The sequence below is a fragment of the Podarcis gaigeae genome (assembly GCF_964106915.1).
Source record: "Podarcis gaigeae genome assembly, chromosome: 12".
NCBI lineage: Eukaryota > Metazoa > Chordata > Lepidosauria > Squamata > Lacertidae > Podarcis > Podarcis gaigeae.
Genome location: NC_139688.1, coordinates 54,783,369 through 54,799,644, shown reverse-complemented (window position 1 = coordinate 54,799,644; position 16,276 = coordinate 54,783,369). Strand labels below are relative to the sequence as shown.

General features: G+C 41.0%; 1 protein-coding gene and 1 long non-coding RNA gene across 2 annotated transcripts in view; one reads left to right on the top strand and one right to left on the bottom strand.

The window, feature by feature from the left end:
* The first annotated feature begins 1,368 nt into the window (after positions 1-1,368).
* Positions 1,369-2,146, top strand: LOC310828703. The gene is made up of 2 exons (XR_014557073.1): positions 1,369-1,633; positions 1,667-2,146. It is a non-coding gene; the product is annotated as an uncharacterized lncRNA (long non-coding RNA).
* The window catches only part of FKBP9 (FKBP prolyl isomerase 9), a 17,664-nt gene continuing 3,156 nt past the window's right edge, over positions 1,769-16,276 (bottom strand). The window contains 10 exon segments of the mRNA XM_083706350.1: positions 1,769-3,139; positions 4,109-4,272; positions 5,088-5,233; positions 5,967-6,153; positions 11,066-11,211; positions 13,355-13,544; positions 14,010-14,155; positions 14,622-14,811; positions 15,797-15,824; positions 15,826-15,943. Of these exon segments, the coding sequence (XP_083562476.1) occupies positions 2,960-3,139; positions 4,109-4,272; positions 5,088-5,233; positions 5,967-6,153; positions 11,066-11,211; positions 13,355-13,544; positions 14,010-14,155; positions 14,622-14,811; positions 15,797-15,824; positions 15,826-15,943 (1,495 nt within the window). The 3' untranslated portion in view covers positions 1,769-2,959.

Below are 16,276 nucleotides of genomic sequence, written 5' to 3'. Positions count from 1 at the left end.
GAAGCATGGTGAATAAGCACATGTGCCCGTAATTGACTTGATTACAGTTCATAAGTTGCACTTTTTCAGTTTAAGGGGTTTAATATTGCTGATATTTGTATATTCTTCAAAAAGATACTTTGTGCCAGAGCACAGATAAGAAAGCTTGCTATTGACTGCTCTTTTCGGTACACAAGAGTGAAGACTAAACACTGCAAATAATGCTGAAGCAGATCTTGACTGCTTTATAACAAGATTTGTGTCTGTCCTATGTTTTGGCCCTGAGCAGTTCTAAAGACACTTTTTCTACTTTACCAAATAGCAATACACAGAAAACACTATTTTCAGTAGCACTGCCATGTTTATTTCCAAGCTAGGTGTAAAGGATATAATTTCAGTGTTACCTTAGTGAAGTGTGCGATGAGATATACAGTAACTGTTTAAAAATGAATACCACGGTAGTTCTATTTCTGCCATAGTATGTCTCATGTAACTATTCGTGAAAAAGTTAAGTGTTTCGAAATGAAAGTTTCTTTCGCAGCTGTGGTCCACATTTCTGTCCAGCAGGAGGCAGATAGAGGCTGGTTTGGAGCTAAACTAGGAAGCAGGAGAGGATGTGGAATTGGCCAGTTTTGATCTACTATCCAACACAAGCTGGGATCTTTTCTCCTTCAAATGGTTCTCAGAAGGGTTTGTGCTTCCTAGTTTACTCCAAAGGGACACTCATTTCTTCAAGCTAGATGGGGAGAGCATTTATGGAATGGTGTCCATTGTCTTTGGAACAAAACAAGAAAATTGGAGACGGCAAACTTTTAAATTTTATTTATGTGCATTCTCATTAATGAAGGTGTGGACTGATTAATTTGGTACTTACAAACCAGGTAAAACTCTTTCACGGGTTTACTGTTTAACCCAATCAGGAAAACAAGTCCCATCTCTTCCTTAGGAAAGCTATCCAGAACAAGTGGAGCTGCCAGTCTGGAAGAGGAGCTTCTACCATATTGGCATGCCTTGCTTTTGGCTGCAGGCTGCTGCTTCTTGTAACGGCTACCAGGCAGGTGGATCCATGCCCAATTCTCATGCATGATTACTACTTGGAACAGACCCGTGTGAGACAAATTGCCTATATGAATCTGTTTCCCATAAGAGCCCAATGCTTTCAACAATGCTTTAGTTGAGATTCCTGCAATGCAGGGTATTGGACTATATGACCCTCTCTTCCAACTCTACAATTCTATGATTCTAGCCCAGCTCTTTGTGCAGATACATGGTATTGTTTTAGGTGATATCTAATAATGCTGATTACATATATCAATTCTAGAGAGCTTTGATGGGGAGTTTTTTCATCTCATTTCACTGTTACTAAACAGCTTTTACTTACAAGGGTAGCTTAAAACCAAAAAACCACCACTCTCCTTCTGCCGGAAAAAGAAACAAAAAAGCAGCCAGTATTATTTAAAGTACTGTTCATAATTGGTGCATATCATTTGTTACCCACATTCAGCCTGCAGTTAATTATAAAAGGTGAAAGAATACAATATTAATTTACATTTGCTCATTCACACTGTACACTTTGCCTCAATAGTTGGGCTACAGCTACATAAATGGTTTGTTCACCTTTCAGAGAACTTTTTTATGTGATCTGAACCCCTATGTCCCAGCTCCAATTCCAGAGCTAGCCAAGCAGTTCAGATATATATTGAAAACCATAATTTAGATCAATATTGTCCCTGTTAAGCCTTTCCCCATCCCCAGTCGCCTGTACATGGAGGAAGAGTAGTGCAGAATGTGTCTGTCCATATTTTATTTTAATAAAAATAACAGCATGTATCACACTTGACAAACCCTTAAGACATTAATAATATTACAAAGCATATAAAACATAACTTTGCTTACTGCAAAAGTGTTTTGAAAGGTATGTAGTTTAGAACTAGCACCATTCTACAATTAAAAAAGAAGACGCTTTGTACATTCCCATTAGTGGGAGGACCGTGACTTTGTGCTCCTTTTCCCTTTGGGGGAGGTCACTCACTTAATTTATGCTCTTGTGCTCTTTAGCCGCAGGGTATTAGCTCAGTTGCGTAGTGTGTGGTGCCGATTCGATCCCCGTAAGGTTCATATTCTTGCAGGTGGCTGGACTAGATGTTCCTCATGGTCCCTTCCAACTCTACAATTCTATGATCAACAAAATGTTTTTAGACACAAATGAGACCTGAGATTCACTCTGAAGTACACTTATGACAGTTCTCTAGTTGAGGAGTCACTGCACAAAAAAGGAGATGGAGTAGCCATATGTTGTATACACAATTACAATCTACCGTTATGCATATTGCAGCATATTTCTAGTACAGTTCTGCTTTCTTTTTTCTATAATACATGTTAGTGAGGACAGACTAATTTCAGGGTGATACTCAAGAGTAGGCCCATTAAAATAAATGGACATGTTCTGATACAGGGCAAAGAATGATATACACTTTTTTGTGAATGGTTTTTGTATTCATAGCTTCAGTTACAATCCTTAGGGAAACATGACTCCCCATCTCCAGTACTACTCATGGTACTACCATAGCATTTGAGATAACGGCTTTGAAAAAGATTTAGTGCAGTTGCTCCCATCATCATGGAGAGATGATTATAAAACTACAGTTGGAGAGTAACCGAACAGGGCTGTGGCGCAGGAGTTTATCAGAAATGTACATTTTTGTTCTAAGCTCAAAATTCTTTACCACCGCTCAAAAAATACCTCACAAGATTTGTGTCACTATTTTTTTTTTAAGTCATTGAAACCAATTTTGAGGCATTTCACGTTTTATAAAAATGCCACAATCTTCCCCTTACTTTAGCCTACTTCACTCTTACAAAGACAGGAGTATTCATTTTCACTGTCCACACTTTTAAGTATACACACACACATTTCAAACCACTTCTATTGTGCATACATTCTGACAGCAGTTTAGCTCCTACAAATTTTAAAAACAAACTACAGTTCGTCATGTTCCTGTGGCTCTTGGTCTTTGAGTTTGAATTCATCAGCGGTTATCTTGCCATCTCCATTTCGGTCCTGATTGCTGAACATGTTTTTCACAATTGTTTCAGAATCAAAGCCAGGAGCTAACTTTCCTTTGCCAGCCTTGACTTGTTCGTGGATGTAGTTGCCGAACTACAATTTAAAAAGTAAATACATTAGAGAAAAGTAAAATAAAGTTTGAAGCCAGGTTATTTAATCTTAAAACTCCAACGAATAGGATGTTGTGGTACCTTTGCATCTGTCCCCTCATATTCACATAAAGTGCTAAAGAAATACCAGTTAATACTTTATCTCTAGTGAGTACAGTGGTATCTTGGTTTATAAACTTAATCTGTTCCGAAAGCCTGTTCTTAAACCAAAGCGTTCTAGACTTAAACCAAGGCGTGCTTTCCCATAGCAGCAGAGGATTCCATTTACAAATGGAACACACTCAACAGGAAGTGAAACATGTTCTGCTTCCAAGGCAAACTTTACAAACCAAAACACCTACTTCCAGGTTTGCTGCGTTCTTAATCCAAGTTGTTCATAAACTAAGCTGTTCTTAAATCAAGGTACCACTGTAAATGGGTCATTTGAGAGGTTCAGGTGTCAAATTAGTACTTAAATTCCAAGGTGCATGCCAGTACTGCTGCCGCTGCTGGAATTTCAAATAACCAAAAGGAATTGGAAAAGCAGTGTTTGTATCCATTACTACTGTAACAGCTGCTGAGTCCCTGACCCTTTGAGTGAATTTTTTTGTTAGGGACCTATGTCACAGACATTCAGTTAAGCTGGGCTTCAATCAGATCCTCTTAACTGGAGTAGCTATTCTCTGTGTAGGAATATGTACCGTATCTCCCTCCTGTGCTCAAGACCTAGAAGCACATTGGTCTCTTGTTTCTGTAGAATGTCCAAAGCAACTGCATGATCGTATGCATTGCTATGGGTAGAAATATTTGTTTTAATTTTCCATAAATGATTGTCCCGTCAGAATAGAAACATGATCTTAAATATATTGCTTGAAGACTGGGGCTCCACTCAGTGTCCTGTATGCTGTCATATGTGGACCTACTAGCTCCTATAGATTTTTTTCCAATGCAGCTTTACTAACCAAAACCTTACCTCTTCCAAAAGAACCTCTCCATTATTATCTTTGTCAATCTCCTCAAAGAGATTAGGAGAGACTTCCTCATGCCATACAAACATATAGCCCTCTGGTAGGCCAGACACCAAGTCGAACAGTTCAATGTCAAAAACCAATACGGCGCTACCAGGCACTTCTCCTTCTGTAACAGTAATTAACAAAAAATAAAGTTAGATTTCTGTTATGTAGGAGCATTTTGGAATTTGGTCCACCCCCAGCATTCACAAATTGTGCAGTTAATACAAATTGTTCAGATTTCATCCCCTGGCTTAGAAACATCAGCAAGATAAAATATGAGAAAATAAGGCCTGCAGCATCCAAAAGAAATATAGCTAACGTAATCTTTATCTTAGAAGGTGCACTATGCTTTGTGACTATTTGCACTTAAGGTAAGGTTGTTTGCTAATTCACAAGTATGTATAGCCTTTCCCCATTGCTTTATTAATTTGGGCTATTTTCATTCTGAGAGAAAACCATATTAATAATATTATAATATAATTTAATATAATATAATATAATATAATATAATTAATATAATATAATATTAGATGCACCTCTTTACCTTAGCTTTTAACAATTGAAGTATATATTTTTACAACATATTTCTATAAATTTAAGTTTTAAACTTTTTAATATTGTGTTTTTAATTGTAACCCGCCCTGGGACCTTGGTGGGAAGGGTGGGTAATAAATGGGGGGGGGGAATAATAATAAATAATAATAATAAATAATATCATTACACAGCTATATTCTCAACATCTCATGTTGTGAATATACCTTTTTAGACTAATATTCTTACTTAAATTGCATGGAAGATACACCACCTCAGAGCTGTACATGAACCAATGAACACATTTAAGGAACAAAACAAGACTGCTCACAGAAGTGAGCTGTGACACATGCTACAGAAGAAGACCAGACACATTTGTGTGTCAGCATCACTATTAGCTTCACTTACCAACTCCAGCCTCTCCATAGCCAAGGTGGGGTGGGATAATAACTGTTCTTTTCTCTCCAACACACATATCTCTGAGACCCATATCCATTCCCAATACAACCTGTCCAGAACCCAGCACTATATTATAGGTTTTCCCAAGGCTAAACCTGAAAGAAGAAAATAGTAGTTCATAAGCTAGGATGTGCCAATGTAACATCAGAATTCCACCTCCTCTAGCCTTTTGACATTTACCATTTCCAATTTCTATGTGATGATCTGAATTCTTAATAGACCCTTTCTAAGAAATACATTATGGGACGCGTGTGGCGCTGTAGTCTAAACCACAGAGCCTAGGGCTTGCTGATCGGAAGGTCGGCAGTTTGAATCCCCGTGACAGGGTGAGCTCCCGTTGCTCGGTCCCTGCTCCTGCCAACCTAGCAGTTCGCAAGCACGTCAAAGTGCAAGTAGATAAATGGGTACCGCTCCAGTGGGAAGGTAAACGGCGTTTCTGTGCGCTGCTCTGGTTCGCCAGAAGCGGTTTAGTCATGCTGGCCACATGACCCGGAAGCTGTACGCTGGCTCCCTCGGCCAACAAAGCAAGATGAGCGCCGCAACCCCAGAATTGTCCGTGACTGGACCTAACTGTCAGGGGTTCCTTACCCTTTACCTTTAAGAAATAAATTACAAGTTGGACCATGCAGAAAATTTGTTAAGACAAGTGACCCCAGAATTCAGAAACCCCTCAGTCTAATTAGCTCTTCCCTTCATCATTTACTCTCTCACCAATTGTGACTTAATGAAAGCAGATTTATAAAAATAAGTGATTGGGTAGGGCCACATGCACAAAATATTCCCAGTTTCATGCTTCTATTGTTCTTTACTGCTAAACTACATACTTACGTTGAGTCTAGCACAGTGCCATCTAAGAGTGAGGCATTGTAGTGATACTTCACGTAATCGCCTTTCTTGCTCAGAACAGAGCAGTTGCTAGGTTTGTAATGGGTGGTAATAGCCACAGAGTCAGATGGATTGTGGAAGTCTATCACATGAATATCAAAGACCAGCACAGCAGATCCCGGAATCTTTCCTAGAACAATAAATGATATGAAATATGAAAAGAAGCCACCCACCCTTCTGCTCTTACAGTAAAGAACTGTTCTGATCTACTAAAACTATGTACTCCCCAAATGAGACTTGGTCATCTCCAAATGTCATGAAAGGGGCTTTTCAGAGTTTGGCAAGTGTGATAATTTTCCACTAGCACGAATTCCATGCACTTTCAAGAGATGGTGAGACATGAGATAATTATATTTTCAGTATTCCTAGTTAAAAGCTAAAAAGCAGAGACATCACCTTGCCGACAAAGGTCCGTATAGTTAAAGCTATGGTTTTTCCAGCAGTGATGTATGGAAGCAAGAGCTGGACCATACAGAAGGCTGATCACCGAAGAATAGATGCTTTCGAATTATGGTGCTGGGGGAGACTCTAGAGAGTCCCATGGAGTGCAAGAAGATCAAACCTATCCATTCTTAAGAAAATCAGCCCTGAGTGCTCAATGGAAGGACAGATCATGAAGCTGAGGCTCCAATACTTTGGCCACCTCATGAGAAGAGAAGACTCCCTGGAAAAGACCCTGATGTTGGGAAAGATGGAGGGCACAAGGAGAAGGGGACGGCAGAGGACGAGATGGTGGGACAGTGTTCTCGAAGTAACCAGCATGAGTTTGACCAAACTGCGGGAGGCAGTGAAAGACAGGAGTGCCTGGCGTGCTCTGGTCCATGGGGTCATGAAGAGTCAGACACGACTAAACAACAACAACATCCTAAGCAAAAAAAGCAGTCTCAGCTGAGGCATGATCTTGCAGTGGAGTGTGAACAGGCTAGGTGAGGACCAAGTGGCCACATGGCAGGACTACTATACTGGTGCATTGGTGGAAAAAGCAGCCTGCCTAGGGCAGATGCTGTAACAGAAGGGGCCATGGTGGCAGTAGAAGACATGGGAAGCTGGAGAGCTTCATGAACCAGAGCCATGCAAGCCTTAATCCGCCTAGCTAAACTGCCTAGGTCAGCGGTGCTCAACCTGTGGGTTCCCAGATGTTGTTGGACTACAACTCCCATCATCCCTGAGCTCTGGCCACAGGTTGAGAAAGGCTGGCCTAGGCGAAAGGAGACAAACGGGGTCAGTTTGTTTGTATGTGGGCTTGATGTAAATTTTGAGCACCTGCCTGATGTTCAGCTTGTGCCATACTGCTGCTGCACTGTGGGATGGATTTGGGCAGAAAGAGGGGAGAATTCACTCACCTTGCTTATGGAAAGTGGAGTTGGCACTGACCACAAATATGATTACAATATGTCAATGACTACATTGGCATTGGGGTTTGCCCAGCAGCTAATGCCAAGGTTCCTTGGGGTTGTTTGACCACCCGAATAGGTGTTAGGCTGGTCTGAAGCCACTGAGCAAAAGCCCAAGCGGGTGGGAGTGGGGGAACGGCAGTAAACAGAAGAGCGGAAGGAGAAAAAGAAGGGGAAACGCCTCTTTCTTTGTAAACAAGGAGCCAACAAGAAAACAGGAGAGCTGAGAAGTTCTGCCTCCAAGCAAAGGAGGACAAAGTGAAGCTTTGCCAGGAGAGAGGGCTACAGCAGCTTCCACTGATTCCTATCTTCTAACCAGAAAGATGGAAGGCCTTTGAAGAAACATTAACAATTTTATTCAAGTAAAATATGAAGAAAGACAATGCAATAACACTTAAAATTATTTAACATGCAGAAGATAACAAATAATGTAACACGCCAGAAGGGCAAGATGAGGGAAGTCAACGGGAGGGAGGGAATTGCTATAACAAAAGAAATCTAATTTTAAACATTTATATATATATATATATATATATGCAGGTTTTGGTGTCCTCGGGTGTCTTCCCGTGTAAAAGTTGGGGTGTCTAGGCGACGTTTCGACAAGGTCTCACTCGTCATCTTCAGGCTGGTGCTTTCGGCTTCTTGTTACTGGAACAGAGCGGGATCTCAATGTTTGAGTTCCTATAAATACTGTAGAGGGGGTGTGGTGTCTAGCCTCCAATGTTCTGGTCAGAGAGGAAGTTCCCAGGCTAGTGAACTAGCCAACTTTTACACGGGAAGACACCCGAGGACACCAAAACCTGCATTCCTGTACCCGTGAAAATCTACGAAAGCATATATATATATATATATATATATATATATATATATATATATATAAACGGCCTTGGTCCAGTATATCTGAAGGAGCGTCTCCACCCCCATCGTTCTACCTGGACACTGAGGTCCAGCACTGAGGGCCTTCTGGCAGTTCCCTCCCTGCGAGAAGCCAAGTTACAGGGATCCAGGCAGAGGGCCTTCTCGGTAGTGGCACCCTCCCTGTGGAACGCCCTTCCACCAGATGTCAAAGAGAACAACAACTACCAGACTTTTAGAATACATCTGAAGGCAGCCCTGTTCAGGGAAGCTTTTAATGTTTGATGTATTACAGTATTTTAATATTTTTTTGGAAGCCGCCCAGAGAGGCTGGGGAAGCCCAGCCAGATGGGCGGGGTATAAATAAATGAATATATATATATATATATATATATATATATGCAGGTTTTGGTGTCCTCGGGTGTCTTCCCGTGTAAAAGTTGGGGTGTCTAGGCGACGTTTCGACGAGGTCTCACTCGTCATCTTCAGGCTGGTGCTTTCGGCTTCTTGTTACTGGAACAGAGCGGGATCTCAATGTTTGAGTTCCTATAAATACTGTAGAGGGGGTGTGGTGTCTAGCCTCCAATGTTCTGGGCAGAGAGGAAGTTCCCAGGCTAGTGTGCCTTTTCTTCTTTTGTTCCTTAATTACTTGAGAGATACCTTGAGTGATTTCTTGAGTGATATCCTGAGTACCACTTAGGTGGGTCATTAGGTGTGGATTAGTTGCTAAAGTCTTTGTGTCTTGACCTCTTGAACTTTGTGAAGAGTTTTCCTGAGAAGATGGCTGTATTGCACTTAGTTGTGCTTTGGCTTGGCTTCGTGTATAGGGGCGAGCTGTGGTTTTGTGGCTTGTGTCAGCCAGATCTGTGTAGGGATTGCAGGGGGGTGCAGCATCCGGAGGTGCCACCATGGATTGGCTACTGGATGGTGTCAGTAATTCATCTGTGGAGAGGGTCTGGGTTTGGGTCTGGTGTGGTTGATTGGTGTTGGCGTTCTGTGTGCCTCTGGATCTGGTGTCAGTTTTTGTGGGGAGGGCTAATTTCCAGATGTCTGGCAAGCGGGATGTGTCGTCACGCTTGTTCATGTTGTGAGGGTGTTTCTCTATCTCAATGGCTTCCATGATTATTCTCTTGTGGTGATGTTCCGTGTTAAAGAGCAATTTGGAATCTGCAAAATTAATTTCGTGTCCTGTTTCTTTCATGTGTTGGAAAAGAGAGGAAGTTTTTTCTTCTTTTTTGACGGCATTCTTGTGTTCTGCGATACGTGCATTTATTCGTCTGTTTGTTTGTCCAATGTACGTGGCTGGGCAGACTTTGCAGGGTATTTCATAGATCCCTTGGTTTTCCAACTGGATTTTATCCTTGGGGTTTCTGAGGATATTGGCTATTTTTTGGTTGGTGCAAAAGGCTGTTTTGATATTGTGTTTATGGAGGATTTTGCTAATTTTATCTGTAGTGCCCTTGATATAAGGAAGGAGGGCCATGCCATTGTTTTCTTCTGTGTCTTGGTTTTTGGGGGGTGTTTCCTTTTGGATTAGCTTCGTAATCCTGTTTTGCTGGTATCCATTGGCAATTAACACATTTGAGAGATTCTGTAACTCAGTTGTCAAGTGGTCTTTGTCAGCCAGGCGTTTGGTTCTGGAGATGAGAGTCTTGGCTACGGAGTTTATTTGTGCAGGGTGGTGGTGTGATTGTGCATGTAAGTAGCGGTTGGTGTGTGTTTTTTTCTGGTAGATAGTGTGTCCTAGGGAGCCATCAGGTTTTTTGTAGATTAGGACGTCAAAAAAGAAGAAAAAACTTCCTCTCTTTTCCAACACATGAAAGAAACAGGACACGAAATTAATTTTGCAGATTCCAAATTGCTCTTTAACACGGAACATCACCACAAGAGAATAATCATGGAAGCCATTGAGATAGAGAAACACCCTCACAACATGAACAAGCGTGACGACACATCCCGCTTGCCAGACATCTGGAAATTAGCCCTCCCCACAAAAACTGACACCAGATCCAGAGGCACACAGAACGCCAACACCAATCAACCACACCAGACCCAAACCCAGACCCTCTCCACAGATGAATTACTGACACCATCCAGTAGCCAATCCATGGTGGCACCTCCGGATGCTGCACCCCCCTGCAATCCCTACACAGATCTGGCTGACACAAGCCACAAAACCACAGCTCGCCCCTATACACGAAGCCAAGCCAAAGCACAACTAAGTGCAATACAGCCATCTTCTCAGGAAAACTCTTCACAAAGTTCAAGAGGTCAAGACACAAAGACTTTAGCAACTAATCCACACCTAATGACCCACCTAAGTGGTACTCAGGATATCACTCAAGAAATCACTCAAGGTATCTCTCAAGTAATTAAGGAACAAAAGAAGAAAAGGCACACTAGCCTGGGAACTTCCTCTCTGCCCAGAACATTGGAGGCTAGACACCACACCCCCTCTACAGTATTTATAGGAACTCAAACATTGAGATCCCGCTCTGTTCCAGTAACAAGAAGCCGAAAGCACCAGCCTGAAGATGACGAGTGAGACCTCGTCGAAACGTCGCCTAGACACCCCAACTTTTACACGGGAAGACACCCGAGGACACCAAAACCTGCATTCCTGTACCCGTGAAAATCTACGAAAGCAAATATATATATATATATATATATATATATGGAAGATGGAAGGCCAACAAACTTATTCCATGCAATGCACTGGGCCTTAAATCTTTTAAATGCTGAAGTAAAAGAATGACTAGAGGGCACTGCTGCTGAATTAAAAACAGCACTCACCTCTTCCCTCTTCGCCATACCCTAAGTGAGGTGGGATGGTTATTCTCCTCTTCTCTCCAATGCACACGCCAAGCAAGCCTTCATCCATCCCAGCAATCACATAACCTTTCCCAATGTAGGTATCATATGTTCGGTTCCGTGAATAACTACAGGCAAAAAGGAAAAACCTTTGCTTAACTAAGACTGTTATCAGTATGCCCATAGCTTACTGGCTTGACAGCAAAAACATCAGAAAAAAGTATCAACAGGGGTTGGAGAAATTGATGAAGTCATGTCTTATAATAGCACCAAACCTAAGTGTGACTAGAAGAAGTGAGGAAAGCTAGCAAAACAAATACATATATGTGTATAATATGGTAAAACTTCAACTGTGAATAAAAAAGCAAGCCAAATATGTACCGTATTTTTTGCTCTATAGGACTCACTCCCCCCCCCCAAAAAAGTAAGGGGAAATGTGTGTGCGTCCTATGGGGCGCATGCAGGCTGCGCAGCTATCCCAGAAGCCAGAACAGCAAGAGGGATTGCTGCTTTCACTGCGCAGCAATCCCTCTTGCTGTTCTGGCTTCTGAGATTCAGAATATTTTTTTTCTTGTTTTCCTCCTCCAAAAACTAGGTGAGTCTTGTGGTCTGGTGCGTCTTATAGAGCGAAAAATACGGTAACAGGATTACAAATATATTAACTGATAGGTGAAGTAACCTTAAACAATACTGAGCAGACCAATCGCATAGACAAGAAAACTATTTTAATATACCGTATAGCAGCAAAATGAGAAGTCACGTAAGATGAACAAAACTAGAAAAGCGATCCACTTTGTGGTATGAAGAACACAAAATAAAAAACTGAGCCAGAATAGCATATTAATGTCATCCAAACAAGAGACACTACTCTCATGACATAGGGTTGTGTCTTGTCACCCCTTGATTTTTATTCCATAAATTCCTAAATGGGTCCCAGATTCAAACTTCTTAAACCCTTGTTTTCCCTATCTAACCCACATAATCCATAGATCTTACTCAAAGTAGCCATGCTTTTATGAAGGTGATTCTTTTCTCTTTCATTATCATGCACAGACAATTCTAGTGGCTAGTACCATCTGAAACAGTAATTCATCTTTTCTGTTTGATAGATGTTCTGTTTGAAAGATGTTGATCTTTGAAGTATGTCAGCAAAAATAGCACAGGGGTCTAACAAAGTAATAAAGGAGCTCTCACTGTGCACCTAGGTCCACCATGCCTCTGAATTTGGCTGCCAGGATGTTTTGGACAAACCACGCCCATCTGTCAGTCACTTGATGTTATATAGCATCAGAAATAGAGATCTGTTATCTCCAATCTAAGCACTAAGTGCTAAGATGGGATGTAATGGCTATTTTTTTTCTATTCTTTTAGGTTTATTGAAACAGATGCTCTTTGTTAAATCATGTGGCCCTGGAAGCAAATGTCCAAAAGCAATTATCCACAACAGAAAGTAGCAAAGCACTTAATGTTTTGGTTGGTGATATTATTCTTATTGCACATTGACATGTTTTGATAAAACATGCTATAAACGTAAAGAACTGTTTTTTACTGTACAAGTTATTACAAACAAGCTTTAGCACAGATCTACTTTTGCTTCCCATTTATTATCATGGAAAGTGGAAAACCCACTAAACATTTATACACTAAAGTTACTCAAGAGGAGAAATAGGAAGTATTTTTAAATTTTCCCAAATGTGTTTACTTTATGTGCTAGTGTCCTATTAGCTGTGCTTTTCTGTCTGCTTGTTGAATGTAGTAATCCATGCCATCATCTTCTGTGCATTTATTACTTAAATCTTTTGTTTCAAACAGAGAAAAAATGAGAGTTTGGATTTTTGGATTTTGATTTGATATCCTGCTTTATCACTACCCAAAGGAGTCTCAGAGCAGCTAACAATCTCCTTTTCCCTTCCTCCCCCACAACAAACACTCTGTGAGGTGAGTGAGGCTGAGAGACTTCAGAGAAGTGTGACTAGCCCAAGGTCACCCAGCAGCTGCATGTGGAGGAGCGGGGAAGCGAACCCGGTTCACCAGATTACGAGTCCACCGCTCTTAACCACTACACCACACTGGCTCAGGATAACCCACATCCATTGGAACCATTATTCTAATTTTAAAAACTTTTTCTTAGTCTTATTTATTAATTATTGAAGACATATACCAAACTACTTAGAATACCTTTAAAGAATACTCATCAGAACAGAGCTATAAAAACACACAAAGAAAGAAACAGAAAATAGAAAACGTGTGTTGGTTACACAGTGTGGTTACCTAGAATCAAACAATGTGCCGTCCAAAAGTGTACCATTATAATGATATCTGAGGAAGTCCCCGACTTGGCTTCTACGCTCACAGGTTTCAGGCACATATTGTTGTTCCACAGCAATGCTGTCTTTGGGGTTGTGGAGATCTAGGAGAGCCACATCAAAGACCAGAGACGCTTGACCCGGGATTTCTTTACCTATAACCAAGGTGGATGGTAGGCATTTAAGTCAATGCAAGAATTCATAAAGAAATTCAAGCTAGCCCCACATATATACATACCCTTAACCCCCACATCTATTCCATTTCATTTCTTTGCACCCCCACCAATTCTAAAGCAACTTATGTTTATTAACATAAGAGATGCTGCTTCCAGGAATTTTTTAAAAATAACTTCCATTTTGTTAATAGCAGTCTGGTTATTCTGCCAATTTTCTATCTGGAAAAAAATAAGAGAAAGTTTAAAGAAATTAAGCTTTTCCTTCAACTGTAACTGAGATTAAAGATGAACATTCTCTGGGCGATCAGATATTGAGTTGATTGACTAATCAGCTGCTTCCTACACAAAACATGAGTTCAAATTCTGTGGAAAGATCTTCTCTTGATTTATGTTTCTCAGAGTTGCCTAATATTCACTAGCGGCATAAACAAGTTTGGCATTTACCATCTCCGTCTTCTCCATACGCCAGGAAAGGCGGTACTGTGATAATGCGCTTTTCTCCGACACACATTCCAAGGAGACCTTTGTCCATACCGGGGATCAGCCAACCGATACCCACATAAGTGTCATATGTTCGCATTCTATTGTGGCTGAAAATATAATAAAAAGCCAGTTACTCATAGCCAGTGTCTTCCTTTTTAACACTGCAAGCAGGAAAAAATGTGATGAGTTGGGCAGAGTAAAATCAATGTAGACCGATGAGCATTTTGTTTCAAACCATTTTCGAAGTATACAGAGTATAAAACAACAAAACTTAGTTGCACAAAGGCAAAGACATCAAATATGCCACATTCTTTCCCTATTGCTTTAGTGGTTAAAAGCTGAACATTTGAAGCTGCCTTATAGCAGGCATGAGAGACCATTGGTTTATTGAGTCTGATGTTGTCTTATACTGACAGGAAGTGGTTTTCGTAAGCCTCAGGCATAGATTTTGTTCCCAGCCCTGCCAACAAAATATTTTCATTCACATTTTTATGTAAATTCTCACACAAGCCCTCAAAAATCAAGACCTCAGAAAACATGAATAATAAAAAGAAAGAAATATATATTAACTACCTCGAGTCAAACAGTGTACCATCTAGAAATGTCCCATTGTAATGGTATCTTACAAAATCAGACACCTGGATAGTTCTTGTGCAATTTTCTGGCTTGTAATAAGTTTGAATATGAACTTGGTCTTCAGAATTCCAAAGGTCGATCAAAAGCACATCAAAGTGAAGCACTGCGTTTGCAGGAATTGCACCAGCTGTGAATGCAAAATATATTAAAACGGAAATGATGCTTGCTGAAAAAACTGAATTAATGTAACAAACGACTGTGTCTTTCAAGATGTAGGAGGCATGCACAAAGGACTGTGGCTGGCTAAGGAACTGTTTCACCAGTGGCCCAGGCGTACAGAGACAGAGACCACATTTAGAGCACTATAATACACCACTTTAAGCTGTCATGACTTCACCCAAAGCATTCTGGGAGCTGTAGTTTGTTAAAAGTTACTGGATACAGCCCACCATTCCCCTCCCAGAGCAAGAATTCTCAGCATGGTTTATCAATCAATCCCTCTCTACAGGGAACTTGAAGTGCCTCTGTTTATCAAGGATTTGGGAAAACAACTGGCTTAGAGCGAGTTCGCTTTACTACTGTCACCCTGCTCAGAGTCATCACTACTGAAGCCTCATATTGTATTAAATTAATCTTGATCAGAACAGGACAGCAACTTGTTCCTCACTGAGGAACACGATGGATATTTCTGCCATCACATATTCTCTGCAACAATTGTAGCTAGAAGTGCGTCTTAAAGAAATGAACAATGGGGAGAAAACAAAGATCCTCACATTTTTCAAAAAAAGGGCAAAAGGACTTGATGTGGAGAACAGGGGGAAACTTTAGCAATGATAGTCTGACATTGTAGCCCTGCCTGTAGTAAGCTGGCCTCTTGAACTCGATTCATATAACATATCCTGAGATCTAAATATGTGGAAGCAGGAACTCCACGTGTTTCTCAGAAGTTCAGAACTTAAAATGAAGATGTGGAGTTTGGGAGACAGGGTCTGTCGGCATGGTCCCATGTCCTCCTCATCCACACATCCAGATCCATAGATATATTCCATGAACAGGACTTATCAGGCAGCAATACATTCATTAAAAAACCAGGTTTGATGAACTTGTTAGAAACTCTGTATTTTCAACAGCTTGTCTTGGATGAACATTTCCATACAGAGTTCTGTACTCACAAACACCTTCGCTCCCGTAGCCAAGATGGGGTGGGGATTTTTACGAACCGCCTCTCATTCACACACATGCCAATCAGAGCTTTGTCCATCCCAGCAATAAGCTGGCCTTTCCCCACAAACACGTTGAATGTGGAACCCCTGTCATAGCTAGAGAGAGAGAGAGAGAGAGAGAGAGAGAGAGAGAGAGAGAGAGAACGAACACACAATAGGTTACTTGCGAATTCATTTGCAATTCACTTAAATCCAGTTTGCAGGCATTTTGTTGGCAGCTCTTTTATTTTTACCCATTTCTCAGTCATGACTATGACTAACAGCTGCTGATTCCCCCATGAACTTGTCTCCTCTCTCTTTCAAAATCCATCTAAACCAGTGTTACTTTCATACCTTGTGTGGAATACCCTGGACAGTCCTAGAGCTAGAAAGGTTGTAGAAAACCAACACGATGTAGAGCTTTGAGTATCTTTCCTACTAGGAAAGGCT